The sequence below is a fragment of the Cyclopterus lumpus genome, chromosome 20 (genome assembly GCF_009769545.1).
Source record: "Cyclopterus lumpus isolate fCycLum1 chromosome 20, fCycLum1.pri, whole genome shotgun sequence".
NCBI lineage: Eukaryota > Metazoa > Chordata > Actinopteri > Perciformes > Cyclopteridae > Cyclopterus > Cyclopterus lumpus.
Genome location: NC_046985.1, coordinates 5826422 through 5849393, shown reverse-complemented (window position 1 = coordinate 5849393; position 22972 = coordinate 5826422). Strand labels below are relative to the sequence as shown.

The 22972-nt window shown below is 44.6% G+C and overlaps 1 protein-coding gene across 2 annotated transcripts; it reads left to right on the top strand.

Moving 5' to 3' along the window:
• The first annotated feature begins 216 nt into the window (after positions 1-216).
• smarcd3b (SWI/SNF related, matrix associated, actin dependent regulator of chromatin, subfamily d, member 3b) lies at positions 217-21384 on the top strand. 2 transcript variants are annotated; one of them, XM_034560024.1, is made up of 14 exons: positions 217-569; positions 6534-6736; positions 10278-10367; positions 12452-12494; positions 13670-13792; positions 14265-14390; positions 14789-14884; positions 17037-17138; positions 17371-17532; positions 17843-17940; positions 18226-18361; positions 19211-19333; positions 19762-19863; positions 19962-21384. In XM_034560024.1, the coding sequence occupies exons 1-14, from the start codon at positions 492-494 to the stop codon at positions 20013-20015; spliced, it is 1536 nt and encodes a 511-aa protein (XP_034415915.1). In that variant the 5' UTR covers positions 217-491; the 3' UTR covers positions 20016-21384. The 2 variants fall into 2 exon arrangements, with proteins under 2 accessions (XP_034415915.1, XP_034415916.1); XM_034560025.1 differs by lacking the exon at positions 10278-10367.
• The last annotated feature ends 1588 nt before the right edge of the window (positions 21385-22972 follow it).

The following is a 22972-nucleotide window of genomic DNA, read 5'->3' as shown; positions in this document are numbered from 1 at the left end:
TGATTCAAACCTCCCCGGCCCCCGTTTAGCACCAAACGGCAGCCTCGCCGCGCCGCGTGCCCTTATCTACCAATGGAATGCAACAGCTGTGCGGGGGAGCGGCAGGGTGGGCTGGCTGAAACCCCCCTGCCAGACCCCCGCGCGCGCGCAGCCTCCCCAAACCCCCCTCCCCGCCCCCCCTCCTCCACCTCCAAGCGACGTGCCGGGCTCCTGAAAGGCAGCTCAACTAAAAAGTGAGCGAGGCACACAGTGAGAGACCTCGGCAGGGCTGCACATTCAAAATAGAGTCAGAGGGAGGGAAGAGAGAAGGGAGAGAGGAGAGAGAGAGAGAGAGAGAGAGAGAGAGTCAGGGACAGGCAGTGCTGTGAAGGAGAGCACAAAGAGAAGGAAAGTGGAGCAGGGGAGGGGAACAGGAGGCTGGGAGAAGGGAGAGGGAAAGACAAAAGAAGGAGAGAGGAGACATCGCAGGGTGAACGGAGGGGACCGAGCAAATGGCTACGGAGGAGACGGCGGGGGGAGCCAGGAAAGCCACCAAGAGCAAACTGTTTGAGTTCCTGGTCCATGGAGTGGTGAGTGGCGCTGTCCGTCATTCCCATGAAGGGAGCTGGCATGCGTGTGTGTGTGTGTGTGTGTGTGTGTGTGTGTGTGTGTGCACGAGTCGCAGCGGCAGCAGCGGTCTGTGTGTGAGAGATAGCTGGGTAAAGCTGGCCATGTGAAGGTTATTTCCAGCACCCCTCCTCTCTTTCTTTCTTTCTCTCTCTCTCTCTCTCTCTCTCTCTCTCTCTCTCTCTCTCTCTCTCTCCCTCTCCCTCTCCCTCTCCCTCTCCCTCTCCTTGATCCCAGCCGGTTAGGAGATGATGGCTTGAGAGAACAAGAAGTGGAGCAGCATGGATGGATGGAGCTGAACAGGAGAAGGATGGGGAGCAGAGGATTTCTAACACACACACACACACACACACACACACACACACATGGATACATGTAGGAATAGAAGCTAAGCAGCATGCAGAAAGCAGCCAGCTCCCCCCATTTGGCTGACGGAGGAGCACACACTGCTTCCCAGAGAGTCACAGAAAGAAGGGATGGGGGGGTCGAGAGGGGTGGGGGGGGATCGAGAGAGGTGGGGGGTGGGGGGGATGACGAGTCCACTCACAACAACACAGCGAGAGTAGCCTCGCAGGCAGCGTGCTGTTGGGATGGTGGAGGGATTTGAACCTTTTTTAAGGTCACGGGACAAACGGACGTAGTAGTGTGCAGACGGAGCCGAGGCAGGCGGCCAAATCCTGGAGACCGTGCAAAACAATCGGTCCATTCATGTGACGCGAGCGTGAGATGTGGAGTGTTGCTCACGGTTAGAGGTCGGGCAACTTATTGCCAGAGTTCACAGCAGAACGTGGGGCGATGGGGGGGGGGGGCAGCACGTTGTTTTGGTGAATGAATGAGAGGGTCGAGGGAGGATGTCAGTGACAAGTTTGAGCAGATGTGGTTGTGACATTGACTCAAGTGTGTAAACGTAACGGTGTTGCAGGTTTCATGTAGTCTGTGAGTTCAATTGATTTAATGTCTTCTTTTTTTCTTTTTTTTTTTTTACTCAAAGAAAAGGAAAATGTGGTCAACTCAACCGAGGCTCAAGGTGACGTTCTTCTAACGTTTCGTTTTGTCCGACTCAACGATGAATGACCTTTCTTCTTCTTCTTCTTCTTTTTGGCCTGAACATGTTTCATCCGACCCCGAGGTTGTGAAAGTTCCTGCAGCTCAAACGATTCGTCGATCATCACTTTCATCTGCAATTTCTTTTTCTTGGGCTGGTTTTTGGCTCCTCGTTGTTTTATACGACGGTAAACTGAATATCTTTTTGTTTTTGTTTTTCTTTCGGGCTGTTGATTGAACAAAACACTGCATTTGGATTTTGTGGAGTCGCGGCTTGAATGTTTCCGACTATTTTTCTGGCCCAACAATGAATCCATTGCAACCCTTTAAACAAAAAAAACAAAAACTTTCCGCCAAACAGAATTCCACCTTCGCAGAGATCCTGAAACTTGGGAATTCGCTTCCTAATCCTCGAGTGCGCGGAGAAGGTCGAAAAAGACTCCGCTCGACTACCCGGTCTGATTGCAGGCGCTTTAATCAGCGCCGACGTGTGTCGTACTGACACCAGGTAGATTTATACACTGAAACAAGATGAAGCATTGTCTCTTTGACAGGAGCGGTCATTACAGGGGCTTTGCAGACAGACTTTAGGAAACAATGGACCCGGTGATTGATGAGCCAGATGAGCGCGTCCTCTCAGCAGACCAATTAACCTTGATGAGGTTCTGGCTGCTCCAAGCCAAATATTTCCCTCTGCTTCCTTCTTCATCTTCTCTCTCTCTCTCTCTCTCTCTCCTTTTAGCTCGGCCTCCCCTCCTCTCGTCCCCGTCCCCCTCCACGTTCCAAGATGGAAAACTCTTGTTATAATAGTTGCGGCAGGTTCCTTCCTCGTTGTGTGTATATACTGCCGACTGGAGAAATATTTAGACGACGGGAAAATTGGGACGATTCGGCGCAGTTTTGCTGGCTTGTGGGCGAAGGGACGACTTTCATGAAGCTTTTAAACTCACAGAAACACACACGTGGAGATGCATTTACACACACACACACACACACACGTATATTTAAATACATGCACACATTGTTGTGGTTACCGAAGGTCGTAGTGTTCCTGCCTCCCAGCAGCAGTGTGTGAGTTGTGGGGGAGAGTGTTTGGCCGAGGTCTGCTTTGAGGACTGATGGGTGGGCTGGCGGCCCGACTGAAGTCTCTGCTTCTTTCTCTCTCATTATCGGCCTTAAACCCCCCCCCCCCCACACACACCCCCCCACCCACCGTGTTACTTCTGTGGCTCGTACGTGTGCGCATGGAGGTCAGCGAGGGCCGCGGCGATGAGAAAAAAGGCTTCCAGCGCTCTGCGTGGGAAACCCCGATAAGCCGAAACACAACACGTTGTGGCGTCGTCGCGTGTAGAACGAGCACGTCTCCGAGACACCTTGTAGACATCGACTGCACCTTTTCCTCTCGGATCTGGATCGTTACAACTGACACACAAAAAAATGACACAAACGTGTCATCGTTTTTTTTTCTTCTTCTTCCCTCCACCCAGACACAAAGGGAATGAAAGCAATGCCCTCACCGCACTGAAAGGTGAAATTTAAAAAAGACTCGTACACAATGTCTCGGTTACTCTGGGGAAACATTCACAGACCTTGCCATGATCATTGAAATGGCTTTCCACCAAAAGAAATAATCACCATGAAAACTGTATCGAGTTTGTTCTGTGGACTCAACGGGGACACGCTGTTTTTGGAGAGAGAGGTCACCGTCGAATCTCTTTTTAAATGTGCTTTTCATCACAAATTAAGTTACATTTATCTTTTTTATTGCGATGAGGATGAGACAGATATTACAGAGACGGGTATCTTAAAATGTCATTTTCAAATCATCACGGTATCGCCACTGGAATTCAATAAACACTGAGATTGAATGATTGCCGAGCCCTCACATTGATATAAAGTATTACGTCCATGAATACAGGGATATGAAAGTATTATTTCATTAGGAACCAGAGTAAAATCTGGGATTTCTTTCTTTAATGAGATATATACATGAGTTACATAGTTAGTTGTTGCACCTAAAACAACGTAATAACACAATAAAATGAATTATTCCATGAATATATGACAAAACAAGTATTTCTTTCATTAAAAGCTGTGTTTTTTCCACTATTTTCTGACACTTCATTGACTATAACTTTGAACATTAAAACGCGACTCTCGTCCCACTCGAGTAACCTCAGTCTTGAATAGATTTGATTCCAATCAAAGCCTTTTTAAAAGGGACCAGCCGCGCTACAACCCACAGACTTGTATGTTTAGTACAGTGTGGGTTACGTTTGGCCTCTTCAAATCCCTCCAGAGATGCCAACACACTTCTCAGATATCCATCCACATGGCAGATCCACTTGCTGGTTGGCTGGCTGGCTGGCTGGCTGGCAGAGCTCCGGGCAGAGTGTTGGAGTCAGTTCAGCAGGTCAGATTATAAAGTCCCACATTGTGTGTGTGTGTGTGTGTGTGTGAGAGAGTGAGTGAGGATTTAGGGGAAACTCATCCTACACACTATCCAGCTACGTGTTTCTGTATCCGCTATCTGAACGGCTCAGGTCCTGCAGACAGAAGCCCCGGTCTGGCCTGTTTGGTGGTGTTGTGGTCCAGCTTAGGTCGGAAGCAGAACGACAAAATACGGGCTCTGTCAAAGCCCCGCGGGGCGGCAGCGTCGGAGCAGGAGGCCCTCGACCATATGTCGTCTTATCCCCTCCCGTTTTGGAGACCCTTCTCAGTTGCTTTGACCCCCATCCCCCCCCCCACCCCCACCCTCGCCGGCCAAACTCCCCCAGCCGGAGTGACAGCGACGCCTGCTCGGGCTTCTTATAACACGATCTCTGCTCGGTCACCATTTCAAAGAGCGCACAATACGTCAGTCTTATCTGTCGTGGTCTGTTTCTGAGTTATTAAACCTCGCTGTGAATACGTGCAGTTTATTGCCTTCTTTGTTTGTTTGTTTGTTTGTTTTGCTGTGTGTTTGTCTACAGATCTAATCCGATATGTGCTCTGCATGCAGCGAGGAGGTGACAAACAGTGCGAAATGTTGGGCTAACGTGAGGTTATGAAACTCCGGACTTGTATCCTTCGGCTGTCCAACATTTTACTCGCTCTGTTACAAAATGTAGCCGGCGGTTTCTGTGCCGATTTTCAAAGAGCACATTGTTGGTGGTTAAACATTTGGGTCTGTTAAGTCACGGCTCTGCTAAAAAACAAGGTTTAGATGGGTTTTTTTTAAACAATAGAGGGGTTGGTAGAAGAAGGAGAACAGACTCGGCATCTTTCATGGTTTAAAATGTCTAATGTGCCAAACTGTCTGTTTGTAGGATCCTTTGTTGTATTTATAGTTTGATATTAACTGAGGGACTGTCAATGATTGTCATATTTTTGGATCAATTTGTGCTCATAATACATTTCAGTGGGGGAGTAGATCTACGCGAGCGGTGCATTTTACCTTGCAGATTAAGATTTTATATACAAACCCCGCAATGAGTCTATGAAATACGATCAAACCGCGCAACAGCCCGGGCCGGATTAACCTGCGAGGCGGCTCCAGGGCAACGGTAAACCATAGGCCCCTAATGAGACCCCCCACCCTCCCCGTGTCCCCTGGGTACCCCTGATTTTACTTATAATCTCATTAAATTCTAAATTATGCAAAAACAGGCAGCATGTTAGCATAACGTCAACTGGAGCTGGGAAATATATGAAAACTATTATAAAAATGGCGACATCTTGAAAAACGAGTTATTACAACGTGCACAAAAAGTTTATTTTCAGTCAGAAAAGTGGCGTAAATGATAGCTGGAGTCCATGCAATAAAATACACACGCGACCGATTTATAGTACATTTAAAGGTATTAAAGTAACAGTAAAGCTTCAATTAGAGCGTCTTTAGCTTCGGTAATGTGACGACTTTCAATGATTTTACTTTTACTCTTCTCACACAAACACACACACACACACACACACACACAGTAGGTCTGTGCGCTTGTTCAAAGGAGTCAAAGGATTTCTTTCTGTCAGGCGAACCCCAATCTGGTCTGAGACAATAAACTGAGGCAGCTGTCGTCATGGGAGTGACAAGCACAGGTGAGACTTCCCCAGTTGTTCCCAGGCGTCAAGTCGGGAGTGAGACTGTTGGCTCTGACACTGTGTGCATTGTATAAGTTGTGTGTGTGTGTGTGGAGAGTAAAAGCTCTAATTGAAGCTTTACTGTTACTTTAATACCTTTTTAAATGTTCTATAAATCGATCGCGTGTGTATTTTATTGCAAAACCAGCTACCATTTACGCCACTTTCTGACCGAAAATAACCTTTTTGTGCACGTTGTAATAACTTGACCACTGGCCGTCACTTTTAGGGCTCAACAGTTGCCAGAAGTCCATGCAAACAAATCCCGTATTGGATCGCAGGTCTTTTTAGAATTTGTTTTTACTACGCGCCTTATATTTCCGGTTCGCTGCCCCACATGGAAAAGATTAAAAAACACAGATTTCTCGTGAATGGACGTCACACATTTGCTTAGCGTGTGCTCGTGTTTACCAACTCAGCTGTTGTTTGATTAGAGTAACGTTATCAAATGTTACGCAAGTCGGGAGACTGCAGTGTCGATATAAGCAGAGCAGGCAGCAGCATTTCATGTTAAACAGGAGGAAAGAGGTTCAACTTCAGGACGTGAAACTCTTGGTTGTCAGATAAGATGAGTTTGTTTACAAGAAGCTTCTCCTCAGTCCACCGCGATCCATCCGAATAAAATGCATAACATTTACCGTTGATCTAATGTGTTTTCTTTGTTATATTATTAGAAGCGCTAATTTACAATTACAGTAGATCAGAAGGAGGATGCTGTCTGCGTCTTTATGTGACCCGTCCTCTCTCCTGCTTCCTCTCCCCTTCAGCGTCCCGGCATGCCGTCTGGAGCGAGGATGCCCCACCAGGGAGCGCCCATGGGCCCCCCCGGCCCACCGTACGGCGGGAGCCCCGCGGTGCGGCCCGGCCTGCCCTCCACCGTGATGGAGCCCAGCCGCAAGAGGCCCGCCCCCTCGCAGCAGGGCCAGCAGCAGCAGCAGCAGCAGCAGGGGGTCCAGAGCCGGTCCAGAAAGTGAGTCTGTTCGACCTCCGACGCCGACCTTCTGAACCCTGCACGGCTTGTTTGAAGAGCTCCTGGTTTGTCTGCTTTGTGTGGAATGATTGAGATCGTGAGGAGGCTGCGGTCGCTTTGAACTTCACGAGTCAGGCTTAGATCTTCAAAACCAAACGTGGAGATGGTCATGAGTCATCACCATCTGGGCATCGAACCACAATACCTTTTAACATAAATCAAAAACTAAGCCAAAACTAAACGCTGGTATGAACATTTTTATATCAGATTCTTTGTGGGTTTTTATTAATTTTCTGATCCAACAATTCCACATTGATTCTCATAATTTAGACTTTATGTGATTTAGGCAAATGTGCACACGGCTGCTTGTGCTGAGATGTCATTAAACCGAATGCACTCAAATCAATCAAAAGTACTTAGTACTTATTCCAGAAAAGTAGGTATTGTACTGGCAACAGTATTAGAGAAACCTATTGGTTGTTTTACAATATCAGTAGGTTAATCAAACAACTGTTTTTTGTATAGTTAATGGCTCATCAGTCATAAAAGTAATGTATAAAGTAACCAGAGTCTACAGCCTAAATGCTGTTGTCAGCATTATAACGCTCACCGTGTTAGTTTAGTGTAAGTGTAATGTTTGGTAATTAGCAGCAAAGTACAGCTGAGGCTGATTGTAATTCACTTAATAGGCAAAATGGTGTGCTGATGATGCAGCTAGATGACACGTTAATTACAATTACAATTCATAATCATTGTCTGTACATCATTTCACCACGTTATTAGTTTGGCTCGTAAAAAAAAGAAGAGAAATAGACTTCCTGCTTTTCTCTGTTTTCTATCATTGTAAATTTGTTTGTTTTTTTAGACTATATCGATCAGACAAAACCAATGATGAGTCTTTTCCCCATATCTTTTAAATATACATTCATGACACGATCGTGGATTAATAAGACGAGAGATGATGAAATTGATCGGAAACTTGCAGCCCGCCGGTCCCGCGATCTCCGAGAAATCGATCTCAGAAATCATCCTTGCTGAGAAGTGAAACCATGACCTCTTGTGTGTCTCTGTTCAGCTTTCATTTCAATTGAGTTCCTTGACTCTGCTCCTCGTTGCCTTGCTCTCTGCATCCTCTCCTCACCGTCCCAACCACAACTGTGACTGAGTGTTTCTCCTCCTCCACTCTTTGTGTCTCTTCGTAGTCTAGTTTGACCCGTGGTCTCCTCTATGTGGGGTCCATGCTGCTGCCTGCAGGCGTTCAGACTCTGGTTCTTCTATCGGTACCATCTATTGTCTGCTGTTTGACAAAGGATCTGATCCTCAGTATCCACACACACACACACACACACACAGGCAGTGGATGGATGTCTGTTAGGAGACGAGTGTGTGGTAGGTTTGGTCATTAGAAAGGAGATCAATATGCACACTCAGTGGACCTCTGTGTCTCTCTCGCTTTCATTCTCTCAGTATCTGCAGTGCGATTGATCCACTTACAATTAAGCAGGCTTGTCGAACAGGTCGGGGGAAATGTTGTCCTGCGTCGGGGCCTCGACCCCCAGAGGGGCCCGGCTGGCTGCGGAGGGTCTGATCGATGGGCCAGGGTGACCCGTCCAGTTGCTTTGTGAGAGAGAAAGAGAGAGAGAGAGAGAGAGAGAAAGTGTCCTCTGGCAAACAAGTTGATGCTCGAGCGCCCCGCCCGCTCGACTCCGTCCAGCTCAGACACCACGACGCTGCCAGCTGGAGGCCGGGCCACCTGTGTTCGCGGTGTCATTGAGACCTCGTGGCCCCGGCGACTTTCGCTCTGCAGAACAAACGCTGTCCTGCGCAGAGCCGCTGCTATAAATAGGATTTAATTCCATGCTTGCTTTGCATCAAATCCTATGAATACTCGACCTCGTGTCAGAGGAATTACGTTTATATAGTACTAATTTGTTTCCCCAAATACAAAAAAACTTTGTGGCCCGTAGGAAGTGCCCAGGACTGTGACAACGGTCCCACGTGCGCTTCAGCCACTTGGAAAATACATTAACCGCGTTTTTTTCTCGTTAAGTTAATGGAAAGTAGCAACTTCTAAGAGAGAGAGGGGTTGGGGAACGTTTGCATCACACGGCACTCTGTGAGGTAAAAGTGTAGATTTCAATGGAGAGGCTTTTATGTCTGCGGTAAGTGTGTCTCGTAGCAGGAAGTGCTCGGGACAGCTGGTCTTAAAATGCGTGTTAAAGCAAAGACATCTGTGTGTCCTGGTGTAACGTTTCAGTTGCCTCGGATAATACTCGTTTGCAAAGTTGATGGCATAGAGTAGCTTTTTCTCATCATATTTTTTTGATTGTTTTCATTGCAAATCGGTTTCTTGTTATTGTCGTTTTCATCGTGGAGCGTCTTTGCATCGCAGAGGCTGAGGGTAAAACACATCTTTTAGATGCATGAAATGAGTTAAAAAACGGTGGATTCTTTCTGTCGACTGATTGCTACCGAATCTGAGAGTTACCTCAAAACACCGAGATGAAGACTGTCGTTTCAGTTTCCTTCTCTGGACGAGAAGGTTCTTTACATACAACGTGTGTAACCAAACCCAACAGTGATGTCAAAGTGCACTCACACACGAGATGTAACCACCCGAGTGGTTTTTATCCGGTGTTCAGTTACTCTGGAACAGTTTGGTCTTTTGTTCTTGAGAACCCCCCCATTTCCTCCCATAGGTTTGTTCACATGTTACGGATTTTTTCAATTTGATCTTGTATTTCCAATGAGGACCCCATTATTTATGAGCCCTTATTTTCTTAGATGAACCTCTGAACCTTGTTTTTTTTTTTTGTTTTTTTTTAAATGTGAACACGTTCCTCGCTGCTCGTGATGTTTGATATTGGACTCTTTGGGTTGCTTAGAAACTTCGCCGGTCTCATTTCGATAATGAAACAGGTTTTCTTGTTGCTAGGCCAGGTATTTTAAGGCGCCGAGCAAGGGCGAACTGCTTTTTCGAGAAAAAAAGAAGGTTTTCTTTGGGGGGAAACGAGCATGGAAAAAAAAGGTGTGAGCGGCGTGCGTGCACGTTGTCGTCATCCGCACATCCGCACACACACGTGTGTGCGATTCAGAGACGAACGATAGAGCCGAAGACTCGCCTGTTTTTCTCCTCTTCCTGTGACACACGCATTCCCGGTGTGTCCGTCTGTCTGTGTGTTGTCTGTCTGCGTGTGTGAAGCATGATTGTTTTGGTTCACAGAGAGACTTTGTTGAATGAGCGTGTCCCTCGGATGAGCAGGACGCCTCCCAGCACCTCCTCTGCTGCACTCACACGCCCATCCCAGTGCCTGCCCTTGTCTGAGTTTTAGAGTTTGCTCCCACTAACAGACCCTTGAACTTAACACACATCCAACACATACAGACACTCAAACAGCCAGAACCACCAGGTGTGTACACCCCCCCCTCCTCCCCTCCCCTCCTCTCCCCACCTCCCTCCTCCCTCCTCTGACATCGTACTTGAGTGTGTGTCTCGCCACAACTCTAATCGGACAACCTTCGAATCCTCACCAATTCTTAGGAAGCCAGTCGGATTCCCCGGAGCCAATGAGATGCCGGCGAGGCAGATGGACATGAGAGAGCCCCAATCAGATCCCACGCTCGGATCAAAGTAGGAGTTTGTTCTGCTGCATGTCCATTTTCTTCCGTTTGATGACTCCTAGCCTTTCGCCCGATACCCAGCACTCCCTGAATGAGTTCTTTTGGCCGACCGTACGTTCAGGCCTGGAAGTCGAGTCCCTAACATGTAGTGGTGCATGCTTTGGACTGGAGCATGGCATGATGGGAACCGTTTGTTTCAGCCAGGACGGAAACATAAAATAGAATCCAATCTAAAACCCCCCCCCCCCCCCTTTTTTTTTTTTTTTTTTTTTAAATAGTTTAAAATGGCGGATTGTTGTGATGCAGATGTGTGTTTTCCTTTGCAATGCATCCCCGAATCTTTCAATCGTCCTTGCAGCAGGCTTGTTTCAGTCTTTGGCATGCTGATGTAACACACTGCCTCACAGGCCGGTGCAGTGGAAATCTCTCTACACTGCAAAAGAAATCCCCTCCTACAAACAAGAACACATATTACTGTATCTAAAGAACATTTCCACCATCAGCTAGGGTTGAGCGATATGATGATGTATACCATATACACCAATATATATACCAGGATTTCTCTGTCTTATTCATAATGTTGTATCTGCCCCTGCAGCAGCTGTTAGGTCGTTGTTGTTAACCAACATGCACCTTGATTTTTCAGGTATTGTGGATGAGCCAAAAACAGATATTTACATTAGTTTAAATGTAATCCCAATAACGATTCATGATCTAATATAAAAGGACTAATACATTTTGCACTAGCATAAAAACCAGACCACTACGAAGGTCCATCCACCCTCGCTCAACAATTTTGGAAAGTGTGCTTATTCCCTTTGTTGCAGAGAGCCAGATGAGGACATACACGTCTGTGTCTGTATTATAACTATGCAGCCTTGCCCTCTATATTAATACAATATATTATGAACAATAATACCATATAATACAAACCTGAGCGCAGAGACTGGAAACGGACAGAAACAGCGAGCCATGCTCTGTGTGAAGGGATCAAGGTCCACCGACCGGCAGCTCTGAAGATATCTTATTTTACATCTGTACAAAAAGGGTATCAATCTCCTCATCTAACTATAATTCTTGGTAGAGGCAGTGCAGCGTGGAAAAATCACATTAAAAGCGCTTGAAAGTAGATAATGTCCTAAAACAGGACGACAGAGAAGAATCTGACCCCTTTGAAATAAACACAAATTATTTTGCTTCTTTACGCCTTTCGATATAAAGCCCCTCACGGCAAGATTATTAATCTCTGATAAATCTAAATAAATGATTCTGACTTTTTGTTTAATTGTTCTTTTTGCAGCGTAGTGCCATCAAGGTGTTTCATAGGCACTGCACTTCTGCAGTCCACTAACAACAGAACACATGCATTCACAAAGGTGCTCCACGTATCACAGATGGAATATTTAGGGGCACTTTCAAAAGCGGCGGAAGCTGAAGTGTTATTTTTGCAACCAGAGTAAGAAAGTTCTGACAAAAGGCACAACGTTGGCACGGATTGTCTTATTGTTCTTAGTCCCTCCATGGTAAGTATGAGATAATAAACAAAGAGATCATTTGAAATGTTGTTCTCACACAGCGGAAACATTCACGAATGAAAACACACACACACACACAAAGAAAAATCATTCCGAAAAGCTCTTGAACACACATCCTGTCACCGTGTGTGTGTGTGTGTGTGTGTGTGTGTGTGTGTGTGTGTGTGTGTGTGTGTGTGTGTGTGTGTGTGTGTGTGTGTGTGTGTGTGTGTGTGTGTGTGTGTGTGTGTGTGTGTGTGTGTGTGTGTGTGTGTGTGTGTGTGTGTGTGTGTGTGTGTGTGTGTGTGTGTGTGTGTGTGTGTCAAGAGGTGAGTGATGTGACACTTTTTTGGCTGTAAGAGGCTCTCCTCCAGGTGGACTGCTGCATTCCAGATACCACACAATCACTTCAACATACTCACACACACACACACACACACACACACAACACAGCTGGGATGCTGGGGTGCTGGATATGGCCCAGCATTTTAGCAGATGGCCTGGGTGCTACGCTATCAGTCACCATAGTAACATGCGCTCTTTTTCCTCTTTCCCTCTGTCTTTCTCTCCCTCTCTCTAGTGCTAAGAGAAGGAAAATGGCAGACAAGATTCTTCCGCAAAGGGTGAGGCTGCATCTTTTTTTCTTTTTTTTACCTTTTGTAGCTGTGTTTTTTTTATGTGTGTGTGTGTGTGTGTGTGTGTGTGTGTTTTTTTTTCAAATCTTTTGTGTGCAAAAAAAGAAAAAGAAATCATGGTTGTTTTTTGATGTCAGGGGTTCTTGGAAGGCGCAGAGGGCCAGAAGATTATGTGTTATGTCCAAATGAGGAGCGAGAGGACGAGGGGAGCGATCGGGAGCTTTTAGGGATTTAGTTTCTTCTGTTATTGGTGGCGAGTTGATTTTGAATCTGAGTAGTCGGCGGGATACGGCAAAAGACGCGACCGCAAGTAGACCCTGGAGAGAATTGCCGCAGGTGAGTCTTACCCGGCAGAGGTGGTGGTCTCCATCCCGTGGTCTCAGTTCTCACCTCACCGCGTCCCAGGCCAGCGCTGGAACTACGGACGTCTGGAGCCTAGTGAGCGTCTTGGCTCCGGGTCTTATCCTCTAACATAACCCAGACGGAGAGATAGCAGTAGGCATGGCCGGGGCGCCACTCCACAATAATGAGTCAGGGACCGGGAATGCCCGCCACGCTCCTCCGTCTGCTCGGCACCTCGGGCCCGGTGAAAGACGGTGAGATGGAGATAAAGAAGGAATGGGATGGGAACAATGGAGGCAGCCATTTAGAGAGAAACATGAAAGAGAGAAGAAGAGGGAGGGAGAAGAAGGAGAGAGAGAGAGAGAGAGAGTGTGTGTGTTTGGTAAGTAAGCAGCAGCAGCCCCTTGATGCTCCGAGGACTTTCATCGGTATGGTAATGTCTGAGTCCTGGCTGGTTGGCTGCACACTCTGCATCTCATTTCTATCCCCCAGTGTCCCCAGGATGGTGTGGACCACCGTATGAATGGCTATGCAGCAGCTTCTGAGTAAATTAAGTCTAGTACATAGAGAAAATATTGCACACAGTGTACTTGATTTTGAATTTGGGACGACAACTAAAAGCTTGATTTGAAGCTTGTTTTGTGTCACCGGTGCATGACAGTATTTATTATTTTTTTGGTAGTAGAACACTGGAGAGATTAAAGAAGAAATTAGAGGTTTGAGCCTTTTAGTGATATTCAGAAAATCTGTCTCCTTCATCTGATGTGTGTGTGTGTGTGTGTGAGATCTAAAGACTTGGAACGTCTGCCCCTCTCGAGCAGATCCGCGAGCTGGTCCCGGAGTCTCAGGCCTACATGGATCTGCTGGCGTTTGAGCGCAAACTCGACCAGACCATCATGCGCAAACGCGTGGACATCCAGGAAGCCCTGAAGAGACCGATGAAGGTAAGGGGAAGAATCAAGGAGCCAGTGAGACCTGCTGTCCTTCAGGGGTCCGTCTGAAACGCCATTTATGAAAGGACAAACGTGTACATTAAAATCATATTAACACTGAAAGAGACTTAAATACAAAAACACTTAAATTTTAAAAAAACATACATTTTTTAAACTAAAGACTCATTCGGAGTTCATTTATTTCATTCTTTTGAATTCATTAATGTATTCCTAACTTGTGCATTAGTCTCTTTGTCTTCTCTCCTTTTACAAAGCACCTTGAAGTGCGTTTTGATTTGTTTGAAAGGTGCTATATGGCTAACACTTATTGATTAGATTGCTTGACAACACGTTTTTAATCCTTCGTTATATATCCATCGAGCTAATGAGTCACCAGATGGGCCACCTGCTTCATGACATTTCCTCCTGCCGTTTAGGGAAACGTCCGTTTCATTTGTGGTGTTGTCCTGTGCCCTTGTGTCAGCAGCAGAAGCGTAAACTGAGGCTTTACATATCCAACACCTTCAACCCGGCGAGACCCGACGCCGACGACTCCGACGGCAGCATTGCATCGTGGGAACTGCGAGTGGAGGGGAAGTTGCTCGACGACGTGAGTTTCGTTCATCTAAACTAACTGTTTCCCACCTGTGGTATTTAACAGGGTCGTTTTACAGAGACTGTAGATGTGTCTCAAAAATTTTTTTTTTAGCTCTGATGTTCTTAGCAGGCCGAGCAGCGAGGACGTCATCTCGCAGCGGTAGGAAGCATTTAGGTTTCGCAAAACCTCAAATATTTCTGGTCGCGAGCTCGGAGGAAGCGAACCCTGAGAATGTCTAGCGACTCGCTTTTTAAAAAAAAAAATTCTTCTCTCTCCTGCTGATCTCACTCAGCCTCCTGTGGGTTTTTGATGAGTAACGCTGCTATAAACAAAGACGGCGGCGACTGATGTGTTTGTGTGTCTGATTTTAGAACATTAATTAACCACCCCGACTCCGTCTATTTTCACAGCCGGGGAAGCAGAAGAAGAAGTTCTCCTCGTTTTTTAAGAGCCTGGTGATTGAGCTGGACAAAGAACTCTACGGTCCCGACAACCACCTGGTTGAGGTTAGTTCATCCTGACCACAGAGGAAGAGGCTCGTTTTAGAGCCGCCTTGACGACCTTTTACCCCCTCTGACGAAATGACTGCAGATTTTTCTCGTGTTTGTGGTGATTATTGGTTTTGAGATGAATGAATGTCGTCATTTCTTTTCTATTTGGATTCTTCTCGCTCTTTAATTATTCTTACTTTCGTCACATGACTCCGACCCTATTTTTTTCATTCAAACATGGAACACGTTCGTCTGTTACTTTTATCATTCATGCCTTTCATACTTTCAGAAATATTTAAATTGGAACATTCTCAAAAGTTTTAATGCATTTTTAACTCTTAGCTACTCATTTTAAACTTTCAGAAAAGTATGTTACGTATCTTTTATACATTCTGGGTATTATTTAACTTTTAAATCCCATTAAAACTTTATTTTAAACTTAGTGAAAAATCTTTCTTTTTTTTTCCAGGCTTTTTTTTTAAAGTCTTTTATCTCTCTGATGTTGTAATATTTTGGCGATTCATGTTTTTTTTTGACTGGGACGAAGGAGTTAGAGAGGTGGGCTTCAATTCTGACCCACGAGTCATATCTGTAAAATAAATTAAGCGACGGCAGGATTTCTTTATAAATTATTTTTAAATTAATTAATTTTTTTTCTTCATAAAACGAAATACAACATCTTTATCGGTGAGCTTTACAGGTGCCGGTAGGTGGAGTGATATCACAGGTGAAGCTAATTTCATTAACGAGGGCTCAGTTGCATGCCACAGCTGTCGTCCACCCACACAGGTGTTTGTAATAAGTTCCCTGATTACACCTGAGTTCTCCTGAAGCACAGTTTATAATGCAAGCGGCTCGCCTCCCTGCTTGCTTGTCCCTCCGTAGTCCAGCGCTTTCCTTTGAGATCACATCCATTCGTATTGGAGCTTTTGTACGCGGCTTCTTCCTCATGCAGGGGGAGAGGGGTTCGCTGAAAATTGTTCTTATTTTATTTTTTAATTTTAGGTTACAATCACCCCAACTAACCTGCTCCTTTTGAATTTATACAAAATAATTTGATTCTCTATAACAACAGAAAGGACAGACTTTTACCCTCTCTCCTTCTTATCTGTGCAAGGTTGATTTTTACATGCCGGCGTTGGAGAAAACAAGTGCTTACAAATTAAAAACATTCATTAGCTGCCCTTCACTTTGTATCCTCACAACATGTATTGACTTTGGGGGGGGGGGGGGAGGTTTTGGAGCTCCAAATTGAGAATTATGACTTCTCAAGGTTCCTCCTTTTAGGAGGGTATTTTGGCAACTCGGGTGCATCGCTTTGAATGATTTTCCATCAAAAGAATTCTTTCTTTACCTTGAGTTAAAAATCAGTACTCAATCTGTTCTTCATCAGCCATCGGTTGGAGGAACACATTACTCTGTATTGCATGCCAAGTCACTGCAATCCACTGTACTGAATGTATGCTTAAAGCGAAGCGCTTTCTTTTCAGTTTCAAGATAAAAATGGAGACGCAAAAAATAATTTCATCCGCGGTTAGACCCAGAGAAGGTTCTGATATATACGTAAACACAAAGACTCAGACTCTCAGCTCTGTGCATGGATAGATATTTCACCTCTCACCGAACCACAGACATATATATGCACTCAATGACTTCCTTCTGCTTTTGATCATTGTGATAAATCTCCTGCGGCTTCCTTTGAAGTATTTCCCTGCAACATTAAATATAAAGCAACAATCGAAGATATAATTCAGGGATAATCATCTTTAAGTGTTATTATTCAAGAGTTTTACACATAATGAGGCTAACGCTAAAGCTCACAATGACAACGATGAGCACTCGACACATTGATCAGATTCAAATGTGCTTTATATACACAAAGAGCAGGATTATGTACAGTATATGCTTGTATACATTGTCCATACACAGTCAAGACAGCGTGCAGGATTTATATCGTGCTATGATGGATGATATGCACGTGTGAAAGCGCGGTGTGTATTTTAAACTGTAAATATGTCATTTTATAACGTGTGGGCATGTGGATGTATTGTTTCACGCTTTTAGATGAAGTGTGATACTAGAATAATAAAATAAAAAGACCATTCAGTCTGAATAAACCACCTCAGTTTGGGGTGTGTAGTCACTCTGTGGCGGTTTGCTCTTTCAGTGGCACCGCACGCCCACCACTCAGGAGACGGACGGCTTCCAGGTGAAGAGGCCGGGCGACGTGAGCGTGCGCTGCACTCTGCTGCTGATGCTGGACTACCAGGTGAGGGGCGCCACGCGGCGTATAAATCGAGCCCTTTTTTATCGTGACAACCTGCGCATCGCTGATAACCACCAGTCCCCGAGAGCGCATTAAAGACTTCATTTTTAACCTAGACACCCGTCTCCGAGCCGGTGAAACGCGACGGGGACGCCAGGTGCGACGATGCGGAGGCTCCGAGGTGGGCGGTTGTACAGAAAGTGTTGTCATGCGATCGTATCGTCTCTCTCCGCAGCCTCCCCAGTTTAAACTGGACCCTCGCTTGGCTCGCCTGCTTGGCATTCACACCCAGACTCGCTCCTGCATCATCCAGGCCCTCTGGCAGTACGTCAAGACCAACAAGCTGCAGGACTCCCATGACAAGGAGTACATCAACTGTGACAAGTACTTCCAGCAGGTACGGGACTCTCCGTGTGCGATAAATCACGCTGTTGTTGCATAAATATTCATATCAGCGTGGCTGAAATACAATCTGATATTACTGGGACAATGTGAGTAACGATATCTTGCATCACTGGCCTCTGTCATTTCCAAATGACACATGATAGACACACTTCAGAGGAAAACTCTTAAGGAAAACGTTGTATCCACAAGCTTCCACGTTTGTTTTAGACAAATCTTTTAACCTTACTTTTTAATACACCCCATGATAAATGTGTTTGGGCGTTGTGTGTATGACTAACACAGATGTTCTTCCTCCTCTGCAGATCTTTGACTGCCCTCGGCTGAAGTTCTCTGAGATCCCTCAGCGCCTCACCAACCTCCTCTTACCCCCCGACCCCATCGTCATCAACCACGTCATCAGGTAGATTTCCCTGCAGATGAACTATTATTTAACCTCGAAGGTGTCATAAGACAACATGAGGGTGTATTTATCTTTTGTATGACTTGACGTCACAAACAATATGCGGTGACCGTCGACTTTTTAATTAATTTTTTTTGACGGTTTGTAACACAAACACACTTTTACTAAGAATGGTTATTATTCATTATAAAAATAAAAAAATGAAAAGACATAATGAGCGAACATGGACTCATCTTTGAGGCACCATGACACGCTTTTGAGGATGTGTTGAACTCTCTCCGCCAGCGTGGACCCCAACGACCAGAAGAAGACGGCCTGCTACGACATCGACGTGGAGGTGGAGGACCCCCTGAAGGGCCAGATGAGCAGCTTCCTCCTCTCCACCGCCAACCAGCAGGAGATCGCCTCCCTGGACAACAAGGTGAGAGACACTTTGGATCGATTCGCCTTTTTAAATACTGGACATTGTAAATGTTTTTTTTTTTTTAAAAAAGAAAAGTGAGCTGCCAACCAATTTTACTGCATTTGATTTTTAACCGGAGATTTTTTCATTCGATGGTACTTTGCGTGGAGGATTTCACGCCCCTTCTGTTTTAAATGTGGTTGACCTCCATGTTTGACTGATTTACGTTAAAACCTATAACATTGTGACTTTTAAACTGACATTTTTTGCTGTGAGTGAGCAGGAAGGAACGAGGTCATCACTGCTTTAATTAAATCTATTGGCACAGAATTTTTGCTCTCCTGCTTTGTGGTGGATAAACGTTTTGCTACTTTCACTACCATTTTACATCAGCGTGGTGGCAAAGAGAACAACGGTATATCAGGCCATCCTTCAAATATTACCGCCCTCTCCTGGCTCGGTAATTAATTAATTGAATTATACGTTTGACCTGCAATGTCCCTGATACGGCGGCGTGGAGAAAAGCTCTTTCTACATGATACATTGCTTTATCTCATTCATCTATTCTTTTGAGAAGATCTCCATCCTTTGGACACGTATTGTGTAGAAGTGATCTGTTATTGTGGGCCGGCGCCTGTTCTTCTGTTGCTCCTTATGTTTACATCTATACACATTATTGTGCTCTGAGTAACTGTGTGTTTCCTATTTTCAAATGTTTGTGGACTTAATACAGAATCAGTTTGACTAGATTTAGTATATTTTTTGTTATCAGGATGAATAGATCATTCAGATGTAATGGTTGTTTATTTACAGTTAAATAGATATATGGCACATGTTCTACGTGTACTGTAACGTTTCCTCTTTCAGATCCATGAGACCATCGAGTCCATCAACCAGCTGAAGATCCAGAGGGACTTCATGCTCAGTTTCTCCAGAGATCCCAAGGGCTACATCCAGGACTGGCTCAAATCCCAGAGCCGAGATCTTAAGGTTTGATATTTATATACACGCACACACACACACACACACACTCGTGCTTTTTCTTTTGTAATTTAAAGTTCCACTGAAACAACTCGCTGCCTTTATTTGGACATATGTTCTGGACGTTCGGGGGATAATAAAATGCAGGAAGTCACTTTGAATAGAAATAGAAAATTATGCATTATAGATTCAATATATATGAATTGTACATTCAACTAATCAACAGTATAATATATTGGTTAGAATTATATGAATTTTCACCATAACATACATAATATAAGTCATCATGCCACCTAATGAGAACTTTAACTCTTGATACTTTGAATAAATCAGATTTTGTCGTGGACTAACAAGTGAAAGACTTCCTGTAACATGTCATTTAAATGTTGTTATTATTTAGTCCCGTCATCAATGGTTTTCCTTCCCGTTGGCTGTAGTTAATGACAGACGTGGTCGGGAACCCCGAAGAGGAGAGGAGGGCGGCGTTCTACAACGAGCCCTGGTCCCAGGAGGCCGTCAGCCGCTATTTCTACTGCAAGGTGAGGAATCGTCTGTTAGGCTCACGTCACGCCGACTTTCTAGCTCCGCCTCCGGATGCCCAGGTGACGCATTTCTCCCTCTCCTCTTTCCTCGACAGATCCAGCAGAGGAGACAGGAGCTGGAACAGGCCTTAGCGGTGCGCAACACCTAAATAAACAGAGGCCCTCCCCGAAGTGTTTGGACGTATGCGAGACCATCGCTGTAGTCTGGTGAAGCCTTATGCCTCTAAAAAAAAATGGCGTTGACCGTATTAAAAAAAAAAAAAGGAAAAAAGAAAAGATTCTTGACGAGAGAAAATGCAAAAATGTGAAATTAGAGGAAGAGGATTTTCTTCACGACTGAAGCCCCCGATCCCCCCACGCACTCGCGCAGGACCGTCGGGACGTCATCATTAACCGCATGTGTTCGGCTGCACCCTCCGAGGTCAAGACCCCGGGACCACGAGCGTCCTCACACTCTCAAAACCTCCTCTTCATCGCGACTCTCTGCTCTTTGTAAATATCGTCACAAACACGTCAAGACAAACTCCGAACCGGCTGCTCACACGGTGCAGCTTTTTATTTTTTTTTGGGATGGGTTCTCATCTCGAAAGAGTTCTTCTGTGTGAAACGTCACACTTCACATGTCATGTTTTACAACTCTGAAACTGATTTATTGTTAGATTGTAAGTGTGACTGTGTTTTTTTTTTTTTTTGTTTCTTTCTTTTCTCATCAGAAGAGTGTTTTTTTTTTTTTAAAGATTGATTTAATTACACCAGCAAAGTCGAGATTACGGTGTGACACAGGAATCAGTTCTATCTATAACCCGGAGGTGTGGATTTCATTAATTTTCAGATTTTCTGTGAATCAGTTCAAACCTCCGCTGTGTCTCATTCTAGTGTTAACCACCAGTACGCAGTGTTAGACGAGTTAACTGCAGTATTATCACATTATTATCACGACAAGAATAGTGTTTTAATGAAGGAGAAACAAGTATTGATCATCATAATAATAGCTTTTTTTTCTTCCCTTTTAATCATAGCAAAATGACAAATATGCCTAGATACATGTTGGGACTTGTGGACTGATTTGTTCTGTCAAAGTCGCTCACTGCCTCTTACTTGTGTAGTATTTTGTGCGTTTATGTCCTGAAGGTGTTACCAAAGGTTGCAACGAGAAGAAGAGAACATGATCACTGAAATAGAAGTGGGCAACAATCCGCACCTGGGGTTTACCGCAAAATTGCAAAACATTTCCTTGTAAGGTGGTCACACAAAATCTGAACAATCTGGGTAGTTTTTTTTTTTGTTTGCCTTTTCGTAGCCAATTAGGCCTCAGGTTTTTGTAAACAAACTCTAAAACTGTTATTGCAATGAGCACTAAACCCCAGTCTGGAGGATTTTGTCCAGTTCTACACTTTTTTTTTAGGTTACCTGAAGAAGAAAACTGTTTTTTTGGTTTTGTTTTTTATTCTAGAGATGTGAATGTACATATGTTTGTTTTCCCTTAAGAGGGCCAACTGTACAGTATATGACAGACTATTTGTGTGTTGGTTTTGGGGGGGATTTGGGGAGAGGGGAGGGGGGGAGCTGAGTTACGTGGTGCATTATGGGAGCTCCATGAGTTTTGAATTAGTAGGGCAGGAATGTTAGTTGTTCCTCTGTGTACTATCTTGGGTTGGGGTGATTTATTTTAGGTCTATCCCGTTGCTATCGTGGGAGCTGGAAGCTGCAACAGAGAAAGACCGTTGCTTTCGATCTCAGTAGCTGTAACACATGATATAATCTGCACCGATCTCCTTTTTACACTTTTTTTTTTTTTAAAGACACTTGACTTGTATGTATATGTTGTAACGTCAGAGAGAGGATTTAATTTGTTTTGTCTTCTCCGCAGTCAGTTTCTATCTGGAACCTCTTCTGGGTCTCTTTGCACTGTGCTGTCGTTCTTTTGTCGGGGGCGAGACCCTCTTTATGATCCCAGCATACACAAAGTGATCGGACGATTTCACGCTGACCTATGCATGCTCCATGGACATTAATCAATACATCTGATGAGATTGTGTGTGTGTGTGTGTTTGCGTGGGTTTGTGTGTGTGTGTGTGTGTGTGTGTGTGTGTGTGTGTGCGTGTAAATATAAAAAGCTGGCATAAGCAGTCTGTGTGACGAGCAAAAAGACTTTTGTTGAAATGCCTTCTGGAAACTTTTTTGCCAAAAATGATATGCCCTACCAGCAACTAACTGTAGGTGTGATTTTTTTTTTTCTGAAGTATGTTTTTGTTACTATGACTAAGTTATAATAACTGCACTCATTAGAGGAGAACGCGTAGTCATTGGTAGTATCTTATTCCTGATTTGTCTTTGTATGGCCCGGGGGCATTCACGTTGTTGTCATACAGTCACTGATTCACTTGCACCCTCTAGTGGAGGAAACTCGAAGCTGCAACTCCTGGGTGACCTCGGCTTCGAGCACCACAGCATCCGGAACATCTGACAAAGATGTTAACGCGACTACTGTGTCTCCTGTCACTAAAACCCTGGCATACTGTCGACATGTTCTGTCCCACTCCCTGCATGTATTTGTGAAGAGTGGGAGCCGCTCTTTCTCTCTGTTTACACTGTTGTCCGAGCGTCACCAACAGGGAGATAATAGTATACCTAACACTGTATATCTGTTAACAGCAAACTTGTTTGGTGGTTCTATAAAAAAAAAAAGAAGAAAAAAATAAAAGGGAAAACAGCTGTGACATTGCGAGACAGCCTGGATGTAAATAAAGAAGCGCTTGCCAAAGTTTGTAAATGCCAGCATATCTAGTGTCTTTTTTCCACCTTTTTTATTATGCTCACGAAATGTCGATGTGGAGGAACTTCAAAACTTCACAAGACCAGTTTCCCTCTGAAAGGAAATGAGGATATTTATTTTGGTGCTTCGCTACACAAATGTACACATGAATGTGTTAAACTAATACTCTTAAAGCTGCATTACTTCTAAATGTTTTACATGGTGCAAATATGCTGAAAGAAAAAATTACATTTCAATTAAATGTTTGTTTTTTTTATTTTTATATTTCCGGAGAACTGATCCTTAAAACATGATGGAGTTAAGATTTGCTTAGGTTTATATCTTGTTTAT